This window comes from Puccinia triticina, chromosome 10A, assembly GCF_026914185.1.
Source record: "Puccinia triticina chromosome 10A, complete sequence".
NCBI classification, from domain to species: Eukaryota; Fungi; Basidiomycota; class Pucciniomycetes; order Pucciniales; family Pucciniaceae; genus Puccinia; species Puccinia triticina.
This window is the reverse complement of record NC_070567.1, coordinates 6,955,991-6,978,716: the sequence shown is the minus strand read 5'-3', so window position 1 is coordinate 6,978,716 and position 22,726 is coordinate 6,955,991. Positions and strand designations below refer to the sequence as shown.

Here is a 22,726-nt window from a genome sequence, read left to right as displayed (position 1 = left end):
CCATTGTTTTTTACTCAGTCTGACACATTTTTATTTTTTTGGCTGAGCACGCTCAGTTCACATTTTTTTTCAGTACGGAGTGATTTTTTTTCAATGATTTTCCCAACCTCAAACTTTGAGTATTTTTTTTGGGAAATTTAATTATCCTTGAAGTGTCACTTGTGGATAATTTGAGTGACATGTTTGCAGAAGAAGGAAAAAAGGTATTTTTTATTTATAATGATGTCTCTTTATTATTTATTTATTTACTTTTGTAATAATATTTAATATGTATTGTCACAATGGCTTGCCCAGCGTAGCCAGCTGACAAGAAGGCAGAAGTGGACATTTCTACACTGTGACCAACCATTATTTCTACAACAGTAATGTTAAAAAGCAAAAAATCATTACAATATTAGTACGTTACCAATAAATTTACTGTACCCACAACGGTAGGCCAGCTACGCTAACTGTAGCGTTAGCATGGCATAACGTAGCTCACTTCTGGTGTAGCAATCGCGGAATTCCTCCGGATCTGCGCTAAGGCTACGCGCACAGGGCTCAGAAAAGCGCCTGCCACGCTGCGCTACAGCGGTTTTTAGGCCTTCTTTGATGCTAAAAGCGCTGCAGCGTAGCGGCGCGCTAACACTACAGGAAAAAGAGGGCTCTGTCAGTGCGGCTACACTAAGTGGCCCTGTAGTATACCTAGTGTAGTGTAGGGGCCCACCATTGACGATACCCCATTTGTCTTGCCAAACAACCATGGATGCACTAATTTGGATATTGGCCTGTAGTGGCCCATTGTTGATTCTACTCCTTGACTGCTATGATGGCTCTGGGGTTATGTAGATTTAGCCTTGGGCGGGATGTGAAGACGCATAATGTAAGAAAAACAGGGGATCTGCAAGGATCTACCAAAACAGAACAAAAATTGACCGGGTCCTGTCTTCTTGGAGCATGCTTGAAGCTTGTCATCAGCTGGCCAAGTGTTGGCTCCCAACCAAAAGCTGGTTTGATCCTTCTGGGAATATGGCAACTGTGAGTGATGGCTGGTTGGGTGCAGCTGTTTCCGGGCGACCGTTGCGGGGGTTTGCTGTGACTAAGCAGCAGCCACTGCCCCACTCCCCCCTCATCGATCAGCGAAACCCAACTCAAGCCAACCCATCCACCACCAACATGCGACTCAATCTGCCCAGCCTCTCGGCCAGCCCGCCCACAACCGAGCATGCAGACGACCCCCTCGGCGCATCAGACTACATCCAGGTCGACCCCCACAACCACGCCGCCGACGAGCTGGACGGCAGCATCGACCAGGACCATGAGGACCCCTTCCAGAACATCGCCACCCCCGCCAGTCTGGTGCCCGCCGATCACGGCTTCGAGCCAGAGACAGCCACCCGCAACCATCCCCAGCCATCCCCGGACTTCCCCCAACTCGATCTCTCCTGCGTCAACTCCGACGACACCGATGCCTCGCTCACCAGCCTGTTCTCGTTCCCCGACCCACTCGGCTCGATCGACCTCATCATCCCCAACACTCCCCCAGACCAGTAAGCAGCACATCCATCCCCCTAGTCCAGCCCCACAATCTGACCGCCACCCCCCCCCCCCCCCCCCCACTCCCACCAATATAGGTACCATCCTTCCCACTGGTTTAGCCCTCCCACACACCACCAGCTGCCCTCATCCTCCCCACATTCCGACCAGCATACGAGCCTCTCGAGCGATCTTCTCGACTTCAACTCTTCCCGTTCCCCCTCGCTCACCGATGCCGATCTCCACAGTCATCCCTCCTCATTCGCCTCTCCCACCTCGCCCACCTTCCCCTCAACCCCCGGCGCCGATCTCTCCCACCGCCTGCACCTCTATCTCTGCGGCCATCAGATCTCTCACTCCCAGTCACTCCAAATCCTATCCAACCTGCGCATGAACTTCACCAGCCATCTCCACTTCCCCACCCTCAACCCTACCTGCCCAACAAGCCGAGCCCCCCCTGCCTCCCAGCCGTCGCCCCCTCTCTCCCAGGCACGCTTCCGACAAGCCGTCACTCGCGCCCTCTCCGATTCTCCTCCCCCCAACAGTCACACAGCCGATCTAATCTACCATACTTCCTGGCTTGAGATCAACCTTAGCGACCTCACCGCCCTCCCTGTGCACGATCAACACTCCTTCCTATCCTCCGCACCCGAAACTCCGGCTCTGATCATCCACACTACTGCTTCTCCTGATTGTTTCCCGATTGATTGGCTCAGCGAGCTCTCCCGAGCCTGTCCCGCCCACCTTAACTTATTCAAAGTGCTCCCTATTCTTCTCGATGAAAAAAACACATCCATTCTCCAGGCCCTCGTCCATGGCTTCCACGCCATCCTTGGTCTAAAACCCAACAAGCCCCTTGCTGTTAAGTCGTCTACTTCTGAGCCTCTGATGACCTGCCACAGTCGTCCTCCCACCAGTCTCTTGCTCCAACAGGATACTCCAGAATCCATGCCGGATCGGCTCCTGCGGCCACATGACCTTGCCATGTTGTCGGCCCCATCAGTTGCCAAACTTCAACAGTTGCTGATTCCCATTGAACCGTCCACCGAGCCAGACCAGACAAGCCTTCCGTCGTCGTCGTCGCCACCTCCGCCTCCGCCTCCATCGGCCGGCAATTCCAAGTTTCTGGCCGCGTTGGCATGTTTGGTGGCGGTCGCGGCAGCTTTGGCTCTGGTCTCTCAGCCTCAAGCCTTTGGCCATCAATCCACCATGAGCGCTGCGGAGTCTTCGCTCTGCGTTTCCACTGTTGAGCGGGCTAATGTGACCCCAGAAACCTCGGAGCAGTCGTTGATCACAAGTGTGTATCACACTTTCCCCCTCCACATACATAGCACTTTTGAGTCTGATCCTTTTCTCTCTCTCCCCACCTTAATATATATAAAAAAAAAAGAAGGACTGGGCGACAGAGTGGAACCTACGCAGGCTCCTCGTGAGAATGTGAACACTAGTGCCAATGATCTCCCCTCCACCTTCCCGACGGTAAATCAGGAATCAACCGTCGGACAAAAGGAGATCGGCGGAAATGATCAGGTAAATTGGTCTATCTTCTTTGAAGAGCTCCAACCGTGAAGAATTTTACCCCCGACAAGAGTCTACGGAAAAAGATGGTGAAGAAGCATTAGAGAGAAAAACCAACGCCCTCGTTTGCTATTCCCCAGTCTATAGATACGGCGTATCCAGACCAGCCAGCAGTTAGTGAAGAAGAGTTTAACATGACCGGTCCGCGAACAATCCTTGCCGATCCGAACGAAACAGGTGATGAACAGCAACAGCCGGGCCGAAAACGGTTCCGAGAATCATTGAGGACCGCTCTTCCGCTGGTATCGACCAGAGACCGAGCCGCTCGAGCCGCTCGACGGCTGAAGAACTCGTCGATCTACAACGCATCCAAGTTCAAAACCTTCTTCTCCGTCGCCGACATCAGCCGATCCCACCCCCGCTTCTCCCCCCTCGAGCTCCATCTCAAGCCCACTCAGATCAAACTCTGGAGTACCAGGTTGCCGCCCAGACTCAGGAAAGGCTTGCGCAACCTGCGCAGTCATCCCACGCTTTGTCTCAAACATCTCTGCAAAACCTCGCTTCCCTCCTCGCTCGCTCCTTCTACTTGCGATATTCATCATTAACAGCCATCCCAGTTTTCTACTTTCAACTCATCTCTTTCTAAAAGAAAAACCCTAAAAAAAAAACAAGAAGAAAAACAATTTATCACATCTGATCTCTATAATCTGATCCACTTCAAAATATGTTGGATTGTTTGATATACGTACATACATCTCATCATTCTCCATTGTTTTCATATATGATACTCAAAGAACATGTTATCTTAATCCTTCCGCCTTCCCTATAATCCTAAACACGAATAATTGTTGTTGTTGTTGTTATACATAAGTGATCCGAATTGTCCGGATAACCGAAGCCAGAAAAAGTTGTTGTACAATTCCACTCTACTTCTCCCTCTGTTTTATTTATCCTGTCATTCATTGAAGGTCTTCCTTCTCCCCCATGTCATCACATGGTCGTGTTGTTCTATCCCGATTATGCAACTTTGTATGATTACATATTTTATCAATTCATTCTCTTCCTTATAACTATAAAGGACTTATCGAACCTCATAACCTCTGCTAAAGTGATCACCGCACTGGATCACGATGGGCTTGCTTTCAGGTGGCGGAGCCAAACAGTACTCTAGTATGCACCCAAGCTTTCTTCGTGTCTTGATCAAGAGTGGGCCGCTATTTCTTTTTCTTCAAAAAGTGTCAGGCATTTTTTGTTTTGTGCTGATGCTGAAGTGTTATAAGCGCCCTATCAGTGTTTTGCCACTATGCAAGGTACGTTACACTGCTCTACAGCACATTTGACAGCAAAAACCTGACTAAAAAGTGCTGTGTGTAACACAGTGAGCGTGGCGGCCGCTTTTTTGCAGTCTGCTTGCGTAGCATTAGCCCCAAAAACTCTAACAGCTCGAAGGGAACCTGTTGGCTGTTAGCGGAGTTAGGCCACGCCAACGTTGCTTTCAGAGGAGCGGGCCCACCTTTTTCTTTATCACTCTTGTGGGATCTGGGTCTTTGCAATAATGGAAGGTGAATGTGGGATTTTTGATAAGAATCTTAGGTTGATATGCCTTTCATCCAATGAATTTGATGGATACTGAGAATGTTTCGAGGTATTAAATCAAACCAAGACTCAAGATAATCAAGCCCCCCCCCCCCCCAAAAAAAAAAAAAAAAAAAAAAACATAAACGGAGGCATAAAGGATGGGCTTAATCGACGACAGATTGAACGAAGCATTGGATTTCTGTCCATCCCTCTTGAAGCGAGGCAGGACTGGAAGGATGAGGGGAGCAGCAGTCCTGGACGCAGTCGTTGATCCAGACGGTGGTCCAGTCGATCGGGGCGGAAAACAAGCGCAAGCCGGCTGGCATGAATTGCAGCTCGAAGCGACTACGATGGCCGCATCTTAGGGACACGATCGACGGGGTCGGTTTGCTTGAGTGGACTGGTAGTGCTCGTCCCTTGGGATTATACCTTGAAAATTTTGAGGACAATTACGGTTGGCTCGTTTTTTTTCCCCCCAAACAAAAAGAGTTGGATATCTTGAAAGGGGTTTTTTTTTTTTTTTTTTGAGAATAAAGACGTACCTGATGATTTGGGTGGATTGGCTACTCCAATTAATTCGATCCTGGAAGTCCAAGAAAGCGGGATCGACGCCCTTGACAGCTTGGACCTCATAGGATTCTTGGGCGTTTGCGGGTGGGATGGATGCAGATGGAGCTGAGCGGGCTGATGATTTTTGTTTGTTGGGTGGAGGCTTCTGTTGGGCGTTTTTTGATGTGGATGAAGAAGGTGGTGGAGGTTGATGGTCATCAATGAGCTCCTTGAACGTGCTGGATGACGATAGTTTTGGCTTGAGTTCATAATCGGTGGCCAGATAGTGGGGTGGTGTACACAACGCAGGCAAGCTGGCCACTAGTCTCAGATTGTGTTCCTGAGCAGAAGACTTGGTGGGTGTGGTCTCGGTTGGTTCGAGGGTCAGGTTTGAGAATGGATTGACGAGTGGACTCGGGTCTGGTGTCGGACGGTGAGTATGAGTAGGAGTAGGAGCTGAGAAGGGGTTATCGAAGGATTGGTCGAACAGGTTTGGAGCGTTCTAGGGTCAAGACGTGGGTGTTGAAATGGAGTTGGAAATTTAGCGATGGTCGCGTATACGGGATTGTCAGGGCTCTTACCATCTTGAATGGATTATCCCCCAGATCAGACAGTTTACAATCGAGCGCACTTTGTGGGTGCGAGGACCTGGTCTGTTGAGCCGATGATTGTCTATGGTACTCCTCGTTGAATTTCCACGACTTGAATCCTCTGACGCTGTTTGAAGCAAGCGAGATGCTTAGCCTCTTCGGATCCCGACAGGCAGCAATATTTCCTGGAGGGCGATGGATTGACTGACCATCTCGATGAGCCTTGAGCTTGACATTGCTGGTCCGCACATCCAAACAGATAGAGGATCCGATCGTGGTACGGGTTTTGGTCGCTAGGACAGTAGACTTGAACCAGCATGGCTATCGGTTTCTGGCATACCAGACACTCCAGATCGCTCTCGGGTATCGCTGTGTTTGAGAGTGGCAGAAGAGCCTTCAGACGGAAGGGAATACGTTAGGAGGCATGTGAGGGACATCTGGATCGATTCGGCTTGCTCGACTTAACTGGTCTCCCTCCGATTCGAGAGGTCGAGTACTGTTCAGCTTCTTCTGGTTTGCCAATCTTTCCATCGTCGAATCCGAGGGTATACTGAGCGTGCGTCTGCTGGGATGATGAGTCTGAGTCTGAGTCTGAGTCGGAGTCTGAGTTGTGGTTCATCTCTTAATTCTTGAAATTCCAATGTAAATTCAGCCCAGCCGATGATGTGACTCGACAATTCTTCCCAGCTCTTCCCCGATGGCCTTCTGGATAAGCTTCGACTGCGTGGATCAGCTTGGATTAACCTGCCGTCCGCCTGGTGGATGCATAGGAGTTGAACGTGTCTCATGTGCTCCTTCGGAAGCCCGGAGACACGTTTTGCTCGAGACCCAGCCATCGCTCCCCTCCGGCGATGGCCAAGCACTCCTGTCGGCCTGCACTTCATCCGGCACAGGACATGTGGAACAGTCGCCCGTCGGCCCACCTCCTGCCACTGGCACTGGGCGCAGTCTGCCTGCTCGCCGGCCGGCTCGTCCTCGCTGGTCACGAGTTCCTCGCCGAGCCCGGCCCTTATCATGTCCTCGACAGCCTCGGACTTTCCGAACGGGGCCCGTCCTGCTCGACAAGTCGACCGGCAGCAGGCCCGGGGCGAGCAGGCGGCCTGCCTGCCGATTCCGAACAAAGAAAGCATCGACTCAATTACTTGGACCGCACCCGGGGAGCACGACGAGTCCGCCAGAAAATGGCGATTCATTTGGAGCATGTCCCTCCAACAGTGAGTCAACAGCTGGCCCCCAAAAACAGTGAGTCTGCAGAGCTCTCCTCTAAGTTTAATTATGTGCCATCTTTTCAGGTCAACATGCGGATGGCTACTCATCAACTAATTGGCGTTTCTCGCTCAAAACAATCTTGCTTCAGTTGCACCAGTTGATGGTCCACACCAGCTATCAACTCACCCATTGCCCCTGGCGGAGGGGGCCGTAGTCCCAGACCATCAGGCCGAGGAGCCTCGAAGGAATGGGCTGGATTTGGACCTCAACCATACTCCACCATCTAGCCCACCTGTGCAAGTCTCCGTTGGTCACGTTGCACCGCTCGATCAAGCACCGCCCGGGCACATGGCCGAGCGAGTGCCGGATGAGCAGCCAGCGCCAGCCCATCCTCAGGTCGATTTGGATTCCCTGGATATGAATGAACCCATCCCTGTGGGATTTACACCAATCCTAGACCAGGTCCAGAAGGCCATCGTCAATCCTCAGCTGCGTATCAAGTACGATGCCCCGATGAAGAAACAGATCGCCTCCTACCGCGTCAAGTATCCTCTCCAAAGGGCCAACAGGCTCAACGAGCAAGTCGGGGATCTTCCAATCTATTTCGAAAAATGCTCTGCTGGTACATCCAGCCAGCAGATGCTCTCGCCGAGAATCGCCAAACGAGCGAAACCGAAAGGACCACCCGCCAAGTATGAGGGACTATATCAGCATCCGTCCATGATCGCCCATTGGCTCGGTAGCTTGATCAAATGTGTTTTGTTCGCCCATGATGCCTTCTTGCAGCAGATCCACACCCCTGTCGAAGAGCAGACCAAAAAACATGACTCCCTGATCCGCTGGCTCAACGAGCTCGTCTTCTCCACCACGAACCATCTCCCGATCGTTGGGGTGATCAGCGAACCCGAATACACCCATCTTAAGCAGAAGGGCTACACTCCGGCCCAGAAGCATCTGATCTACTTCCTCCAGGGGCGAGGTGACGATCGGAACTTCAAGTTCTACAACGATTTTATCACACTGACCCTGATCGGGATCTGGTACAAGCGGGAGGCTCCCAACGAGTGGGCCCAACATTTCCAGGGCAGCGAATCCACATTCTGGCTGCGGATGAGAGAGTCGATGGAAGAGGCCAAGAAAGACAGAAGATGTCGAGCCAGCAAGTGGGTCGAACAAGGTCGCGGGGACCAGAGGCCGGACGCGGAGGTGGTCGATTTCGAGCTACGCGCGCTTCAACAGGGAATCAACCCACAGGGCGACGCTCACTCGTGGTTAGCAGAACAGTCGTGGGCGGTTCATAGGAACAAGGACGAGCCGTCGGAGGTCGAAAAACGAATCATCTCAGAATACAGGAGAGTGCTCGAGTTGATCGAGTTGAAACGAACCGGTAAGCCGAACAAAACTATCACTGACATCCCGGCCAAGCTCCACGACGCAGTGGAGCGCAGTACCAGCAAGGAGATTTGGATGGTCAGAGTGATCGATAGCATGTCCCGAGCCCAAACCACAAAATCAGTGGAGTCCAGACTGACTGCTCTACTCGAAGGCTTGCGGCAATACCACCAAAATCTGATCAGCTCCATGGAACATTCCGGCATCCAGACCATTCCGAATGCCCACAATGCCTTTCTGGACTGGTTTGGTGGCACGATCTTGAAGCCCTCACCTGGACCTGAGCATCTCTCGCTATTCGGATATATCTACAAATCCCAGATCGGCGATGCGGAACTGCCACTGGATGAGACTCGGTTCACCCCGATCCAGAATCTCGTCCTGCGCTTCATAGCTATGCCCGACAGAACCCGCGAGATCCCTTTGACCCTGCTCGGATACTGGTACAAGAAGTACCAGCCTGCTTTTTGGCAGAAGCACTTCCAAGACGAACTCCGCTTCGGTATGCTATTCAAACATACTAAGCACAATACATCAGACGTAGGGTGACCTGATTCACCCGCACTCAGCAATTACCGTGCCCCAATCTACATGACCTACATCCCCAAGAAGCTGAAAATGCCACGCAATAACAAAAATGGTACAATAACATTCACAATCATTATGCTCTACCCTCCTATGTAATTTCTTGAATTAAAACATATAGTATATACATGTTTCCATGATCCTCACCATTTCTGGTTTTGTTTGGTTTTTATTTGGGTGCAGCGCGATGTGGATGCTAATTAGATCCTGTGAGACCACCAGCGACAAAGAACTGGCAAAGGTATAGCCTTGTCGAGGGCTGCAGTGTCCCCTCCTCTGGCCAAGGTATAGCCTTGTCGCGAGCAGTGTTTAGAGCTTGGTGAACAAGTTGCGCTCAGGGCTAGTTGGTAGTCTGCCCGTGCCGTGTGGATCTCCATTTGACTCTTCAGCGCCTACGATCGGGGATAGAGGGTTAGGGTTAGATCTTAGTGACAATTCCTGATGGCCCATCCGTGGCCTATGCCTAGCCTCAGGGTTTGGAAAGCAGTGACATGTATTCCCTCCTCGTTTTAGACCGACCAATGAGAGGTTGCCCTAGTAGTTTATTAACACAGAGGCTTTGGGTTGCTCACTCTTGAGTGTGAGAGGGAGTCGATTTTGAAGCTAGACAGCATGGTCCAACCCTTATCTGAGATTAGTACACTTAGACCATCCACACCGGGCGCTAAGTTAGCCCGGATTAGGGCACTTAGTTCGACCCCGCAACCGCATCGGATTGGATCAACCGGGGATCAACTTGACCCGGAGCTTGGTTTGGAGCTACACCACGGGTGCACTAAAAGTTTCCGAGGTGGTCTTGAGAACGAAATTGGTTGGATAGTGGTTTTTGGGACCGAATTGGTCTGAATTTGGTTTGGGAACCCATTTGGTTACTAATTTTGTTCCCAAAACCATTTTGTGAGAGAATGGCCACCGTCTGTTGTGGTATTGTTTCTCATTATTAGCATATGTATTTAGAGTATGCTTATATTGCGTTTGTTGTCTCTCTAAAAGACTCCTCCCTGTGGTGCCGGTGAACTCTCTTTCTTCACTCTCTTTTGCTTTGTCTTCACCGGCATCCCAGGTAAGCACCGTGATGTTATTTCTTCTTTTTTTCACTTCTCTTCATTGTTGTTTTAGCTCTGTGATGACCGTAATTCATACTCTCTTTTGCTTTGTCTTCACCGGCATCCCAGAGCACAAGACCGTCCTCCAAGAGATTTGGTTTTCAGAACCAATCTCCCAACTTTTTCCCAAATGTTGTGGGATTGGTTCTGGAAACCAAAATGGTTGGTTTAAAGGTCATCAAAACCAAAAAGGTTAGCAGAGCAGTTCCCAGAACCAATGGAAGTTCCCAGAAATATTTTTTGGAACCATCCTTCAGTACATGGGCAGGCAGTCTGACAACTGCAAACGTGGCAAGCTGGGGACTGCGGGCCGCGCAGCGACTATCCGACTGGCCACTTGGAAGGATCCCCCAGTTGCTTCCTCCGACCGGAGACTTAGCCTCCATCTTGATCACTTCATGACCTTTGTCCCTCTTCTCCACCCATTCCATACCGGGCTTTGGCCATCGCACATCTTTCTTCTCTTCCCCCTCTTTGCTTGACCAGATTGATTGTCCCTAGCTGTCTATTCTTTTGTCAAGATTGCTGAGCTCACACTGTTTCTTGACTTGATCTGCTACCTTGCAGTGGGACGTTTACTCCGCTTTCAGCAAGATCAGCCCGATGTTCTCCATTGCTTCTGCATTTGTAAGTTTAGAACTGAATACACTCAAAGCCTGTCTTAAAGACTGACCAATTCCTTTAAATTCCATCAGATGAACATCGACACTGGTTAGTTCTGTCAACCGCAGTTATTGCTGTTACTGAAGTGCAAGTTCTGACAGCTTTTCTTTCATGGACGTCTGGCCAATCATAGATACTCAATGGGCCTACATGGAAGGCTTCTGAGTGAGTTCCCTCGACTGCCACTCTTTCACGAGCCAAGGCTAGGCCACTGACCAGAGATGGAATTGTCTCCTCGCAGAACTACTTTGCGGCGAAGAAGGATTACCTGAAAACCCAAGTCGGGAATCGGCGCACGGGCTCAGCCTTGCCATCGACCAGCTCGTTGGATTCCTGGACCGCACCCTGCTCAACCTCCAGCACCCCCGCAACTTCCTGTCCAGCTCCTCCTCCGAGGACGAGGGTCCCGGGCGGACGGCTGAGCGCGGCCCCAGCCCGACCCGCGCCTGTCTCGCCGTCATCGCCCATCTCAACGCGCTCTCGAGCGCGCTCGTCGGGCGCTCGAACCGGCAGATCCTGGACGTCTTCTACCAACAGTGGGTCAGCTACGCTAACATGGCTGTTAGCGTAGCGTAGCGCAGCGCAAATGCCCTATTTTTTAGCGTAGCGTTAGCGCAATTGCGCGCATCTGCGCTAACACTACGCGCAAAGGATGCAAAGCTATTTTAGCTTTTAGCGTAGCGTTAGCGCAGATGCGCGCAATTGCGCTAATGCTAAGCACGCAAGGCGCAAAAGAGCGCGCGCTATGCTGCGCTAAAGCGTTTTTTGCGGCAAAAAAGTGCCTTCTTTCCGCTAAAAGCGCCTTAGCGCAACATAGCGTAGCGTAGCGGCTGTAGCGCAGCGCTAACGCTAAACAAAAATTGGTATGCTGTTAGCGCCGCTGAAAATTAGCAAAGCGTAGCGGCGCTAACAGTGCGCTAACGCTATTCAAAAAAGGTTGGCGCTTTTTTGCCGCTACGCTAAACTTTAGGGCTAAAATAGCGTAGTTTAGCGTAGCGGCCCACTGTTGCTTCTACGGCGAGATTGGCCTGCGCATCCACACGTACGTCTCTCCCCCCCCCTCTGGTCCAAAGACGAGCCGGAGGAAGCTGACGAGTCCCGGCCAGGCTGCTGTGCAAGCACCTCAAGCGATTCACAGTCTCTGTAGCCGGAGGAAGCTGACAAGTCCCGGCCAGGCTGCTGTGCAAGCACCTCAAGCGAGTAACTGTCTCTGTCCCCGGCTCCGTCCAGCTGCAAGCCGACCTGCGCCAGTACGTCCAGACCCTCGACGCCCTGGGCCCCGACAACCCCGCGCTTGCCCAAGCCCTCGCCGCCCTCATCCGAGTTGCAGAACGTCAACATACTTTAAGTTCTTGTTAGTTGACCCTGTGGCTGCCTCATGCAACCGCGCCATTCTACACCCAGGTGGCCAAGGACATTGCACGGTTTGCTGGCCAGCCTGCCGCCGCCGGGCTGACCATTTCGGGGCCGTTGGCCCGCTGCCCGTCTGCTTGGAGGGTGGCCAGTTGGCGTGGTACCAGCAGTAGTTTTGTATGTACATATTTTATGTATTTAAGTGCATAGGTTAATTGCAATGCAAGGATTCTTGAAACTGTTCAAACCAAATTGGTTTGCACAAATGTTTCCTGGAACCAAAGGTAGTATGAGAATGTTTTAACAGCCAAAATACAGTTATTGAAACCATTTGGCTCACCAATGTTGGTTATCCAAATGGATTGGCCAACAAAAATGGTTTTAGGAACCATTTGGGTGACCAATCTTGATTTTTCAAACCAAATTGCCAACCAAAATAGTTTCTGCAACCTTTTGATCAACCAATTTGGGTTTTCAAAACTTTTTGGCCAACCCAATTGGTTTTCCAAACTTTTTGGCCGACCAAATTGGTTTTCCAAACTTTTTGGCCGACCAAATTGGTTTTCAATGCTTATCAGCCAACCAAATTGGTTTTGATAACCATTTGAAGTGGTTTCAAGAATATTTCTTTGACCAAATCAGTTTTTGAGATATTTTCAGAACCACCTGAGGTGGTTCTGAGAATATTTTAAAAATATCTGAAAATGGTTAGTCCGACTCGTTCCTCAGGACGTCCAGGACTGAGTGTATTGGAAATATTTTGAAAACCATTCAAATTGGTTTTCAAAATATTTTTTTGCACCCGTGGTGTAGTGGGGTATAAATCTAGCCCCCACTAGTCCTCGGACTAACCTCTGAAATGCATATGCATCATGCTCAATGGCATGAACTCTATGTGTTTAGGTGCCAAACACATACCATACAGGCACCTAATCACATAATCTCCGGCAGCCTCGGACCTCCCAATCTACACCGATGCAGTCGGCCACTTGGATTAGCCTACTCCAACCGTAATCCCAGCTAGTTAGTCCAGACTAACTTAGCAACGGATGCGGATGCTCTTAGGCTGGCATCACTAACTTATCAAAGTCCCTCCCGATGCGGGAGGTCAAAGTTTGGGTGGTGGTACGGGGGATATCTCATTGGGTGGAGCTTAAGTTTGGCTGGCCCCTCCTGCAGGGAGGGACTTACACCTAATGTGGGGGTTGTGGCGCGTAGGCCAAGGACCCTGGAAAGCCCCTATAAATGGGGGTAATGAAAATGTATGAATTTTTTGGCAAAAACCCAAAATGGTAGGCACAAAAATGGTATGAATGGGCTTTTTTGGCCTCAATTGTAAGCATTTCTGATGAATTTTCAGCTGAGGCTGGGGAAACACGAGGGAAAAACAGGCCTGAGGAGGAAAGCTCGAGGCCGGGAACAAAACAAGGATGCCCAAGAAGGGGCTAAGCTGCTTTAGCTGTGAAGGGGAAAAAGGCCCCTCACTACAAGAGACTCTCAGGTCTCAGGGAACAGGCGCAGGAGCTGATGCTTTAGTTTCTATCTATGTAGCTGAGTTAAATGCTATTACAACTTTTGGGGCTGAGTTGTTGGACAGAAGGTGAAACATGGATATTCAACTGGAGGGGAAAGAATGAGTGACAGGTGATGGAAAGGCAACAAGACATGGAGTTTCAACAATTTCAAGTGTATGAAATTTTTCCTGGGTAAGGGAGGGTAGTAACCAAGATGTATGAAATTCCCAAGAGTGCACCAGATTGTCTGGGCGTCAAAATTCAATTTTCCCAATTTTATCTCCCTCAGTACTTCTTAAAAATCAAGCTGAAAATCACCAGACGGCATTCTTCAGCCCACAAGTGATGAATTTCAACAATTGAACCCTCCTATTGTTTTCATTTTGGTGTAGAGGACAATAAAAGGGGGAATTTTGCAAAATTGAAGCACAGGCCCTTACTTTTAAAGTTTTGGTATCCCACCTTGGTGCCCCCAAGTTTTTTCTTTCTTCTTTTTTTGCACCCCCCCCCCCCCCCCCCCCCCCCCCCCCCTTGGCAGCAATGGTAGGCATTAAAAATGCATGAAAAACTGGAAACTCCCTTGAGTGTACGCATGAAACGTGTATGAATTGAGTCAGAAAATGTGTGAATTTTGGCAAAATTCCGGATTTTACATTACCCCCATTTACAGGGGGTTTCCAGGGTCCTGTAGGCCACCCACCAAAAAGCGTCGAAAACACACTTTGAATTTTACAGCCTACAGCTTTGATGCTGTCTGTCCCAGCTACAGGAATTTAGAAGCTTGTTGATGGCGCCAATTTTTAGAGCTGATTGTCCCCTCACTCAACCAACCGGTGTGGTAGACGGAAAAGTGAAAAATCAAAAGTTTTTTCTCATACATATATTTACTTGTAATAGGCCTCAAGATACCATTAAAAAGAAATTCTACAGCCAATTTTACCCCTAGTCACCACTGGAAGCATCACCTGAACCCCACTGGATTGGAACCTACACTTCTTTAGACACTGGACACCCATCACACGTTCAACATACCCAGTCACCAGCCTGTCACAAGCCTCAAGTCAAGGATCACAGCATTATGCTTATACACATCACAGGATACAAACATACATCTCCCCATCAGACTACAGTCATTACATATTATCAAGTACTCTTCTATTTCCATATTATGATGTCATCACACACTGACTCTGCAGCCTCAGACTTTGTTTATGCACCCCCTGCATCCACCTGTCAAATCATGCAGTCTACTACACAGCCTTCATGCGGCCCTACTGCATTCTTCTGACATTGCTTATGTACCCTTGACATATTATGACATCATTTGTATCTACTCCGACCAGCTAAAATCCCTCACACTGTTGTCTAGATTAGTTGAAACCCTAACCCACAAGCCCTCTGGGGCTCCACTTTTGTCTATATAAGGAGCTCTCTCCTCCCCAGTTGTCAGCTCCTCAGCTCAGTACTCACCAGTTATTTACATACCACCCTTCACACTTACCATTGCCACCACACATCACTACATCCCGCATATTTGCAAATAACTACTGAACTCACTCTCAAAATCTCACATACCTGTCATCAAACAACTTCATCTGGAATTAGACCAGACCTGTCACTTGATTAAAACCTGCCAAGCATAGCTTGGTGGGTCTTGTTGACTGATAGCATAGAAGGGCAAAGTTTGCACCTCCATCATCCCCTTCTCCATTCAGCAAAAGGGTTTCACAACTGCTTTTGAGTCTTACACCGGAAGATTTTTTGTAGATTTTTGAAGCAAGTCAAGGCAAGCCAGAAACACCCACATCTTACGCGGTGCTTGAGCCCAGGGGTCCTAGCACAGCCAGTTTTTGTCTGGCTTCTTCATTGTTTCTTTTTTGTTTGAACAGATCTGCTAAAATTGTGAGTTGACAGAAAGATAGCCGGGATGCCGGAGAATCTATTGATGCCTGGGAACTCATATGTAGCTTGCAAAACAAGCAAGCTACGGCCTGTGTAAGCTGAACCACACTTTTCCGAGATTTTCTACGCGCCACGACCCCTACTTTAGACCTAAGTCCCTCCCTGCAGTCGGGTTCACTCTGCTCCCCACTCAGCCCAGCAGAGGAGAGACTTTGTTAAGTTAGCTGGCGTCATGACATGACGCGAGCGGTGCGACAAGATTTCTGTTGGCCATGGGCGGAAGCAGGGTAGAACCCCACATGATGGCCAGAGAGATGAAGGCTTATTAGAAGCCTGGTCAGACTGAGGTGGAGACCCAGGAGTTCATCCAGAGTGTCACACAATCAGTACTTGACACACTTCATCTCGTAGGATATCTTCTTTCCTTTTTTGCACCGTCCCACCCACCCATCTGAAGGCTCAGGGAGCGGGTTGGGCTTAGCGCCTCAATCCCCACTCCCTTGACCGTTCAGGTTTCAGTATCTTCTCGGGGAAAGGCCCTCCAACTTCCACAAGATCTTGGCGCAACAAGATCTTGGCGCAACAAGATCTAAGGAAGAGGGCTCTTTTCCCTCTCGACCCACACACACTGGCCAGTTTGTGATACAAGGGCTCACCTCCCTAAAGAGGGTAAGGGTCACTAGCTGATTCTGGTCCAACCGACACGGGCAGGCAATGGAGAAAGATCGAGTTGGATCCTAAGGCGGGGATCTGGATGCCGGCGAGTCCAAGGTGGACGGAGAGAAGGACTCCAGAGACTTGGCACTGCCCGGCAGATGGGAGATGGACATGTACCCTGCAGACCCAAGGGTATGAAAGCCCTAGAGGGACACACATCCGGCCACCGTTTGGAAAAATCAAAAAATGCTATTTCACAAAATGCAGATGCATGAAACATGTACCACATGTATAAACCTTCCAACTTTGGGATTCCATGAATAAGTCCACACCTCCGTTGATGCCCGGCCCGTACCGGCCGTCAATAGTCACTTGCCACATTCTCAATGACCGGTTTGTTCCGGTCATTGAGAAGAAGATGTATTTCTCAAGATGACCAGTTCGTTCCGGTCATCGAGAGGAGTTATGTACTTCCCAAGATCCGGAACAAACCGGTCATCAAGAGAAAGATGTACTCCTCAAAATGACCGGAACGAACCGGTCATCAAGAGAAAGATGTACTCCTCAAAACGACCGGAAGGAACCGGTCATCAAGAGAATGATGTACTCCTCAAAACGACCGGAACAAACCGGTCATCTTGAGGAGTAGGTTGATGACCGGTTCGTTCCGATCATTGAGGGAGTATGCACTCCTCCCAATGACCGGTTCATTCTGGCCATCTAGAGGAGTACATACTCCTCCCAATGACCGGTTCGTTCCGGTCATCCTGAGGAGTGCATACTCCTCTCGATGACCGGTTTGTTCCGGTCATCCTGAGGAGTACATACTCCTCTCAATGACTGGTTTGTTCCGGTCATCTACAGGAGCATATACTCATCTCAATGACCAAGAGGACAGCCCATTGAGGGGAGCCCTCAATGACCGAACGGACCTGCCATCAAGGGGAATACGTTCCCAATGGCCGGTGTGTACCGCTCTGGCTGACCGGTCAGTACCGGTTGAGAAACCAGTACAGCGGGCCGTGAGCTAAGGAGGCCGTGATGGGAGGCCGACGACGAACGGATAGAGAGAAGGAAATGAACTAAGCACCTGAGAAACCAGTACAGCGGGCCGTGAGCTAAGGAGGCCGTGATGGGAGGCCGACGACGAACGGATAGAGAGAAGGAAATGAACTAAGCACCTGTTGGTGCGAGGAGATTGACTCGGAGAAAGATGAGTGATCACATTGCGTAGGGAGCAAAGAAAGAGAAAGGAACAGAGAGAAGGAAAAAAGGATAGAAAAGACAAGCAAACCTGAGAAACCAGTACAGCGGGCCGTGAGCTAAGGAGGCCGTGATGGGAGGCCGACGACGAACGGATAGAGAGAAGGAAATGAACTAAGCACCTGTTGGTGCGAGGAGATTGACTCGGAGAAAGATGAGTGGAGAAAAAGGAAAAGGAGACTCGGTACAACATACTACTGTCTAAATACAAGATTCTAAACCTAATGTAGAGATAGACAAAGTTGTACCGGGTCTGCTCCACCTGACTGATTCGCCGCAGTCATCCGCCTATCCTCCTCTCTGTCCTGTAGCGCAACACCGGTGACCAAGGAGTTGTTTGTTGGAGTGTGGGGTGGGCAAACTCCACATTTGGAGCATGTGGGAGATAAGAGGAGGTCGAGGAGGAGCAATACAATCAAGGTTTTTTCCACCTACAACAGATTAAGAGTCATCTGTCTACCTCTTTGCTAGCCCTTTCGGTTTTTTTTTTCGACTCGACATTTCCGGTTTATGGTCAACACCCGACGAGACAACCCCCAATTAACTGGACCGCTTCCTCCACCGACAAGAGCAAAACGTCCAAAACAAACGAAGGCTTATAAAGCACTCTTACAGCTACCACCCCTACCCCCTTCCCCGATTGAGGAGAAGATAGATCCGCTAGATCACGACCGCCCTCCTTCGCCTTTTGTCTCCGCAGTATCATACATCTTTTCTAAAGTAGTAACCCGACACATCGACGACGGCACATTGGTATCGGCTACAGTCTTACCTGACAATTGAGTGGTCAGGAACCCTTTTGGACTACCTATCTCACAATTCATCCCACCACCAGGATACCGACCAAAGATTAACATACCGCGGGACACGAGCCCTCCTCAGTCTTCGTCCGAATCATCGTTGACAGTCTCGGATCTTATTCTTACCCCCATATCACCCGCTCCCTCCATGTCACAAGGCAACACGGTCGAGATATCGCCGAGAACAAAACTTCTTCAACAGCCGAGTATATACAAGCAGGACGTGGAATCGCTTTTGGCCGATGGTTCCAATTTCAACAAATGGAAACGCGGGCTCACGCGCGTTATACTTCTCACCCTGGGTCACGCCAATTTTTTCGACAAGGCCGAAAATTTCTCCAAGTTGTCGACTCAGGAAAACACATGTCTCTTATTTCTCATCCAGATCACAGTTCATGATGAACTCTCTTCTCTTGTTGATCAATACACGACCGGAACCGAGGCGTACTCAGCAGTTGAAACAAACTTTCAAGGCACCATACGCTTTCGACAAATGGAACTGGTCGATAGACTCATGGAATTACAAATCTCGGGACCTCCAACTGACCCATCAAACATCCCTGGTCTATTCAACAAGGCATTCAATATATTCTCCGACTTGCAGAAGGTTGGAGCATCCCTTTCTCCCCTCGTGGAGAGTCTCATTCTCCAATCCATCGTTCCGCCGCCACCATCAATGTCTCGATCTCAATTATTTCAAAATATTTCACTTCAACTTGGCACAAAAGCTGATGTATCCGCAAGGGATATTCAAGCAATTCTCACATTGGCTTATGGCGAAACCGTTTGTTTTGATCCGTCCACCACGGCGGTTCCAGCAGTGTTCCGAACTTGGCATAATCAACCACCCAGCACCCAATGGGGACCGCCTCGACAATCAAACCAGCAATCCCGACAAGACCGAACTCAACGACAGACTTTGCAGCAACGTCCAATGGGTTCGACAAGCAACGCAACCCGCAGCCAGAACGTCGGCACACCAGGCAACCCGACTATTGATGACATCGCAGCGGCCATCAACAACATTCGGAAAGGAAACACCGGCCCGAGCGATCCAAACCTTCTCTCTGGCAAACCCTGCCTGTACTGTGGGGTTTTGGGACACTGGAGATCAACATGTCCGACACTCCGCAGAGACGCCGGCCTGCAACCTCCCAATAACCCTACATTTGGTCGCCCCGCTTCCGGTTTCGCCCGCCAAGCCGCACCTCCAAACGACCCTCCCACTAGACTTGAAGAGAATCCGGCGGTTCGATCTGCAGTGGGAGCGGATGCGACAGGTGCCACTGGCGTTGGCACAGTTTTGGATTCTGGGGCGACCCACCCCGTGAGCGGCTCTTTCCACCAGTTTTCTTATCTTTCCCCTTTATGTCCACCAGTCAGGCTGAATTTGGCGTCCGCTTCGGGGTACATGTTGGCGACTCATAGTGGACACCTCAAGATAACCAGTGGGGCTGGTATCCTGGCGGTGCCACAGGTGCTATACAGCCCGGAAATGAAGGGCACGCTCCTTAGTCTCGGCCAATTCATCGACTCAGGATTTAAACCGGAATTCTTATCGAACAACGACATAAGGCTTCAATCTTCTTTTCTTTCATTCACCGCTCAATATCAAAACCGGTCCTGGATTATTTCTCATCAGTCTATTCATCCTATATTTCCTTCTATTCAATCCATAACTCCTAACGTCTTGATCAATTCACCCTCTTACGACTGGCACTGCCGACTAGGACATGTATCCGACGGCACGGTGAAAGACTTTCTACGGCGATTTGTTCCGACTTTTGATTTGAAATCATGGACCCCGTTTATTTGCGAAACGTGCAAAACATGCAAAAGTGAACGGCGACAACACCATCTTCCCAACGTGGTCAAATTTGATGAGCGACTTGATTTACTTGTAACAGACGTTCTAGGACCCCTCGACCCGGACATCAACGGACACTGTTTCCTGTTAACAGTCAGGGATCATGCGACAACGTATTCATTCATATTCCCCATGAAGACTTGCTCCGAGGTTCTGTCCATTATCATTGCCTTGATCAAGCGAATCTTTTCGGTTTTTAAACTAGCTCCTAAATTTATCCGCTGCGACAACGGCGGTGAATACACATCTAAAACTTTTGAATCTTATCTTTCTTCAGTCGGTACCTCTATATTGTTCACATCTCCTTACACTCTGGAACAGAACGGCGAGGCAGAACGGTTGAATCGGACTCTTGGCGATATCGCCCGGACGACACTCCAGCATTCTTCCCTACCAGATTCCCTTTGGTCTTACGCATATCGATGTGCATGCTACTTAATTAATCGGATTTCTAATTCTCGATGCAAATCAAGCCCACTTGAATTATGGTCGAACCGGGAACCTTCGGCGACGTCATTCTATCCTTTCGGCACCAAGGCTTGTATTCACATACCCAAGGAACGGCGGCGCAAGCTTGATACTCGTGGATGGATAGGATATCTGGTCGGCTATCAAGACGACGAACAAGGATGGTTCTTCTGGAACCCGATGACTCGAAAAGTCGTTAACTCAGAGTGTGCTGAGTTCTTAGACTTTCAAGGGAAACAACTAATCCCTGCTCCGAACCTATCTTCTAACACTTTGTCTGTCCGTAGAACACTTCACCTCGGCCACGAGACAACCAAGCAGGTTTGTGAGTCTCAAGACGCTCAGATCGACGAAATTCAAGCGATTTCCGACGCCGATATTCCCTGCAGCCTGAAGAGCGCGCTGGCGAGTCCCGAGAAGGAAAGCTGGCGCGCAGCATGCATGACTGAATGGGATCAACTCGTCCAGATTGACACTTTCGACATTGAAGAGAAGGAAAAGAAGCATTCGATAGGCACGTGGTTTGTGTTTGACATCAAACGGCGATCGGACGGCTCTGTGGAGAAACTCAAAGCTAGATTCGTAGTCCGAGGTTTCAGGCAAAAACTCGGACGGGATGTAAAGTCAACGTTTGCGCCGACGGCGTCCCTGACCACTTTACGACTCTTACTCACTTTGGCAATCATCAACAAGTGGAAGATTAACTCCTTCGACATAACTGGCGCCTTTGTTCATAGCCCCATCGATGAAACCATCTTTGTAGATCCGCCCGTTGAGCTTTTCCGGCATCTTAAAGGAAAAGTATTGAAACTGAAGAAAGCGCTTTATGGAACTCGACAAGCCAGTCGATGCTGGTGGAAGCACTTCAAAGGCCTTCTGCAAACTTGGGGGTTCGATTGCAATGAAGTAGAGGAATGTCTATACAGGTATAAGAAAGGGAAATCAATCATTATTATATGGATTCACGTGGACGACGGAATCGTGTTCAGCAACAACGATGCCGCCTTGCAACATCTCCGACGGAAACTCGAAGACAATCTCAGAGTCAAATGGGACGATCGACCAGACAAGCTTGTTGGCATCAAGATGGAGTATGAAAACGACGCAATATACCTCAGTCAACCTCTGTTGATCGAACAGACAATCAAGAAATTCCAATCTGAAGTGCAACGTAACATTATACCGACCTACACACCATTAGCCGGGGATAAAATGGTGACCTCATACAATGCCCTGATTAACGCAACACTCTATCAATCTCTGATCGGATCTCTAAATTACATTGCGCTTGGATCCAGACCAGATTTAAGCTTTGCGGTGAATTTCCTTGCTCGATTCAGCTCAAACCCGGATAACACGCATTGGAACGGACTTAAACATCTTGTCCAATATCTGGCGACGACTCAAGACAAACAACTCAAATTGGAATACTCAAACGGCGAATTGGTAACTTGGGCCGATGCAAATTGGGGGGGGGAGTTTCAGCGATCTACCTCGGGATTTATCATCAAGTTCATGGGGAGTCCCATCGCCTGGGGGTCTTGACGACAGAAGGTCGTAGCGACATCCACTTGTGCGGCAGAATTTATCTTGATTGGGATGGCTGTCGACTTCTTACTCTTTCTACTTCCTATAGTTCATTCTCTCGACATCAACCCAGGTGTCACACTCAAATGCGACAACCGTGCGGCAGTTTTGGTTTCTGACGATAACGCTTCAAAAGGAAGAATGAAAAGTCTGGAACGAAATTTCTTTTTTGTCAATGATGCCGTAAGGGAACACAAAATTAAACTCGACTGGGTATCAACATCCAACAATCTTGCCGACTTCTTCACCAAGCCGTTACGAGCAAATCTCCATTCTACTTCGATGGCCAAAATTTTTCTTTAAAACTTTTGTTTTTGGTTATTTCAACTGGTTTCTTTATTTTTATCTCTACTCACAATCCCCACTCATTTTCCAGTATGATTCTCAGATGTGATGTAAGATTTCTCTTCTCAAGTGTATTGGTTGTATGTAGTGGTGTGGAGTTTGAGGGGGGGTGTTGGAGTGTGGGGTGGGCAAACTCCACATTTGGAGCATGTGGGAGATAAGAGGAGGTCGAGGAGGAGCAATACAATCAAGGTTTTTTCCACCTACAACATTGTTGATGAATCCGCGGTCCCATGGTACACCTTCTCAAGCTCTCACATGAAAA

At 49.4% G+C, this 22,726-nt stretch overlaps 4 protein-coding genes across 4 annotated transcripts; 3 read left to right on the top strand and 1 right to left on the bottom strand.

The window, feature by feature from the left end:
• Positions 1–1,155: 1,155 nt before the first annotated feature.
• PtA15_10A733 (uncharacterized protein) lies at positions 1,156–3,638 on the top strand (the record flags this gene model as incomplete). Its single annotated transcript, XM_053160940.1, has 4 exons — positions 1,156–1,529; positions 1,614–2,812; positions 2,906–3,045; positions 3,174–3,638. The coding sequence occupies 4 exons, from the start codon at positions 1,156–1,158 to the stop codon at positions 3,636–3,638; spliced, it is 2,178 nt and encodes a 725-aa protein (XP_053024864.1).
• A 1,137-nt stretch (positions 3,639–4,775) lies between these two features.
• Positions 4,776–6,518, bottom strand: PtA15_10A732 (uncharacterized protein; the record flags this gene model as incomplete). The annotated part of the gene is made up of 6 exons (XM_053160939.1): positions 4,776–5,040; positions 5,154–5,662; positions 5,742–5,877; positions 5,960–6,144; positions 6,217–6,315; positions 6,495–6,518. The coding sequence occupies 6 exons, from the start codon at positions 6,516–6,518 to the stop codon at positions 4,776–4,778; spliced, it is 1,218 nt and encodes a 405-aa protein (XP_053024863.1).
• Positions 6,519–6,601: 83 nt separating this feature from the next.
• On the top strand, positions 6,602–8,900 carry PtA15_10A731 (uncharacterized protein; the record flags this gene model as incomplete). The annotated part of the gene is made up of 2 exons (XM_053160938.1): positions 6,602–6,992; positions 7,108–8,900. 2 exons carry the CDS (start codon positions 6,602–6,604, stop codon positions 8,898–8,900), a joined length of 2,184 nt encoding a protein of 727 aa, XP_053024862.1.
• A 9,442-nt stretch (positions 8,901–18,342) lies between these two features.
• On the top strand, positions 18,343–22,074 carry PtA15_10A730 (uncharacterized protein; the record flags this gene model as incomplete). The annotated part of the gene is made up of 1 exon (XM_053160937.1): positions 18,343–22,074. The coding sequence occupies one exon, from the start codon at positions 18,343–18,345 to the stop codon at positions 22,072–22,074; it is 3,732 nt and encodes a 1,243-aa protein (XP_053024861.1).
• Positions 22,075–22,726: the final 652 nt, after the last annotated feature.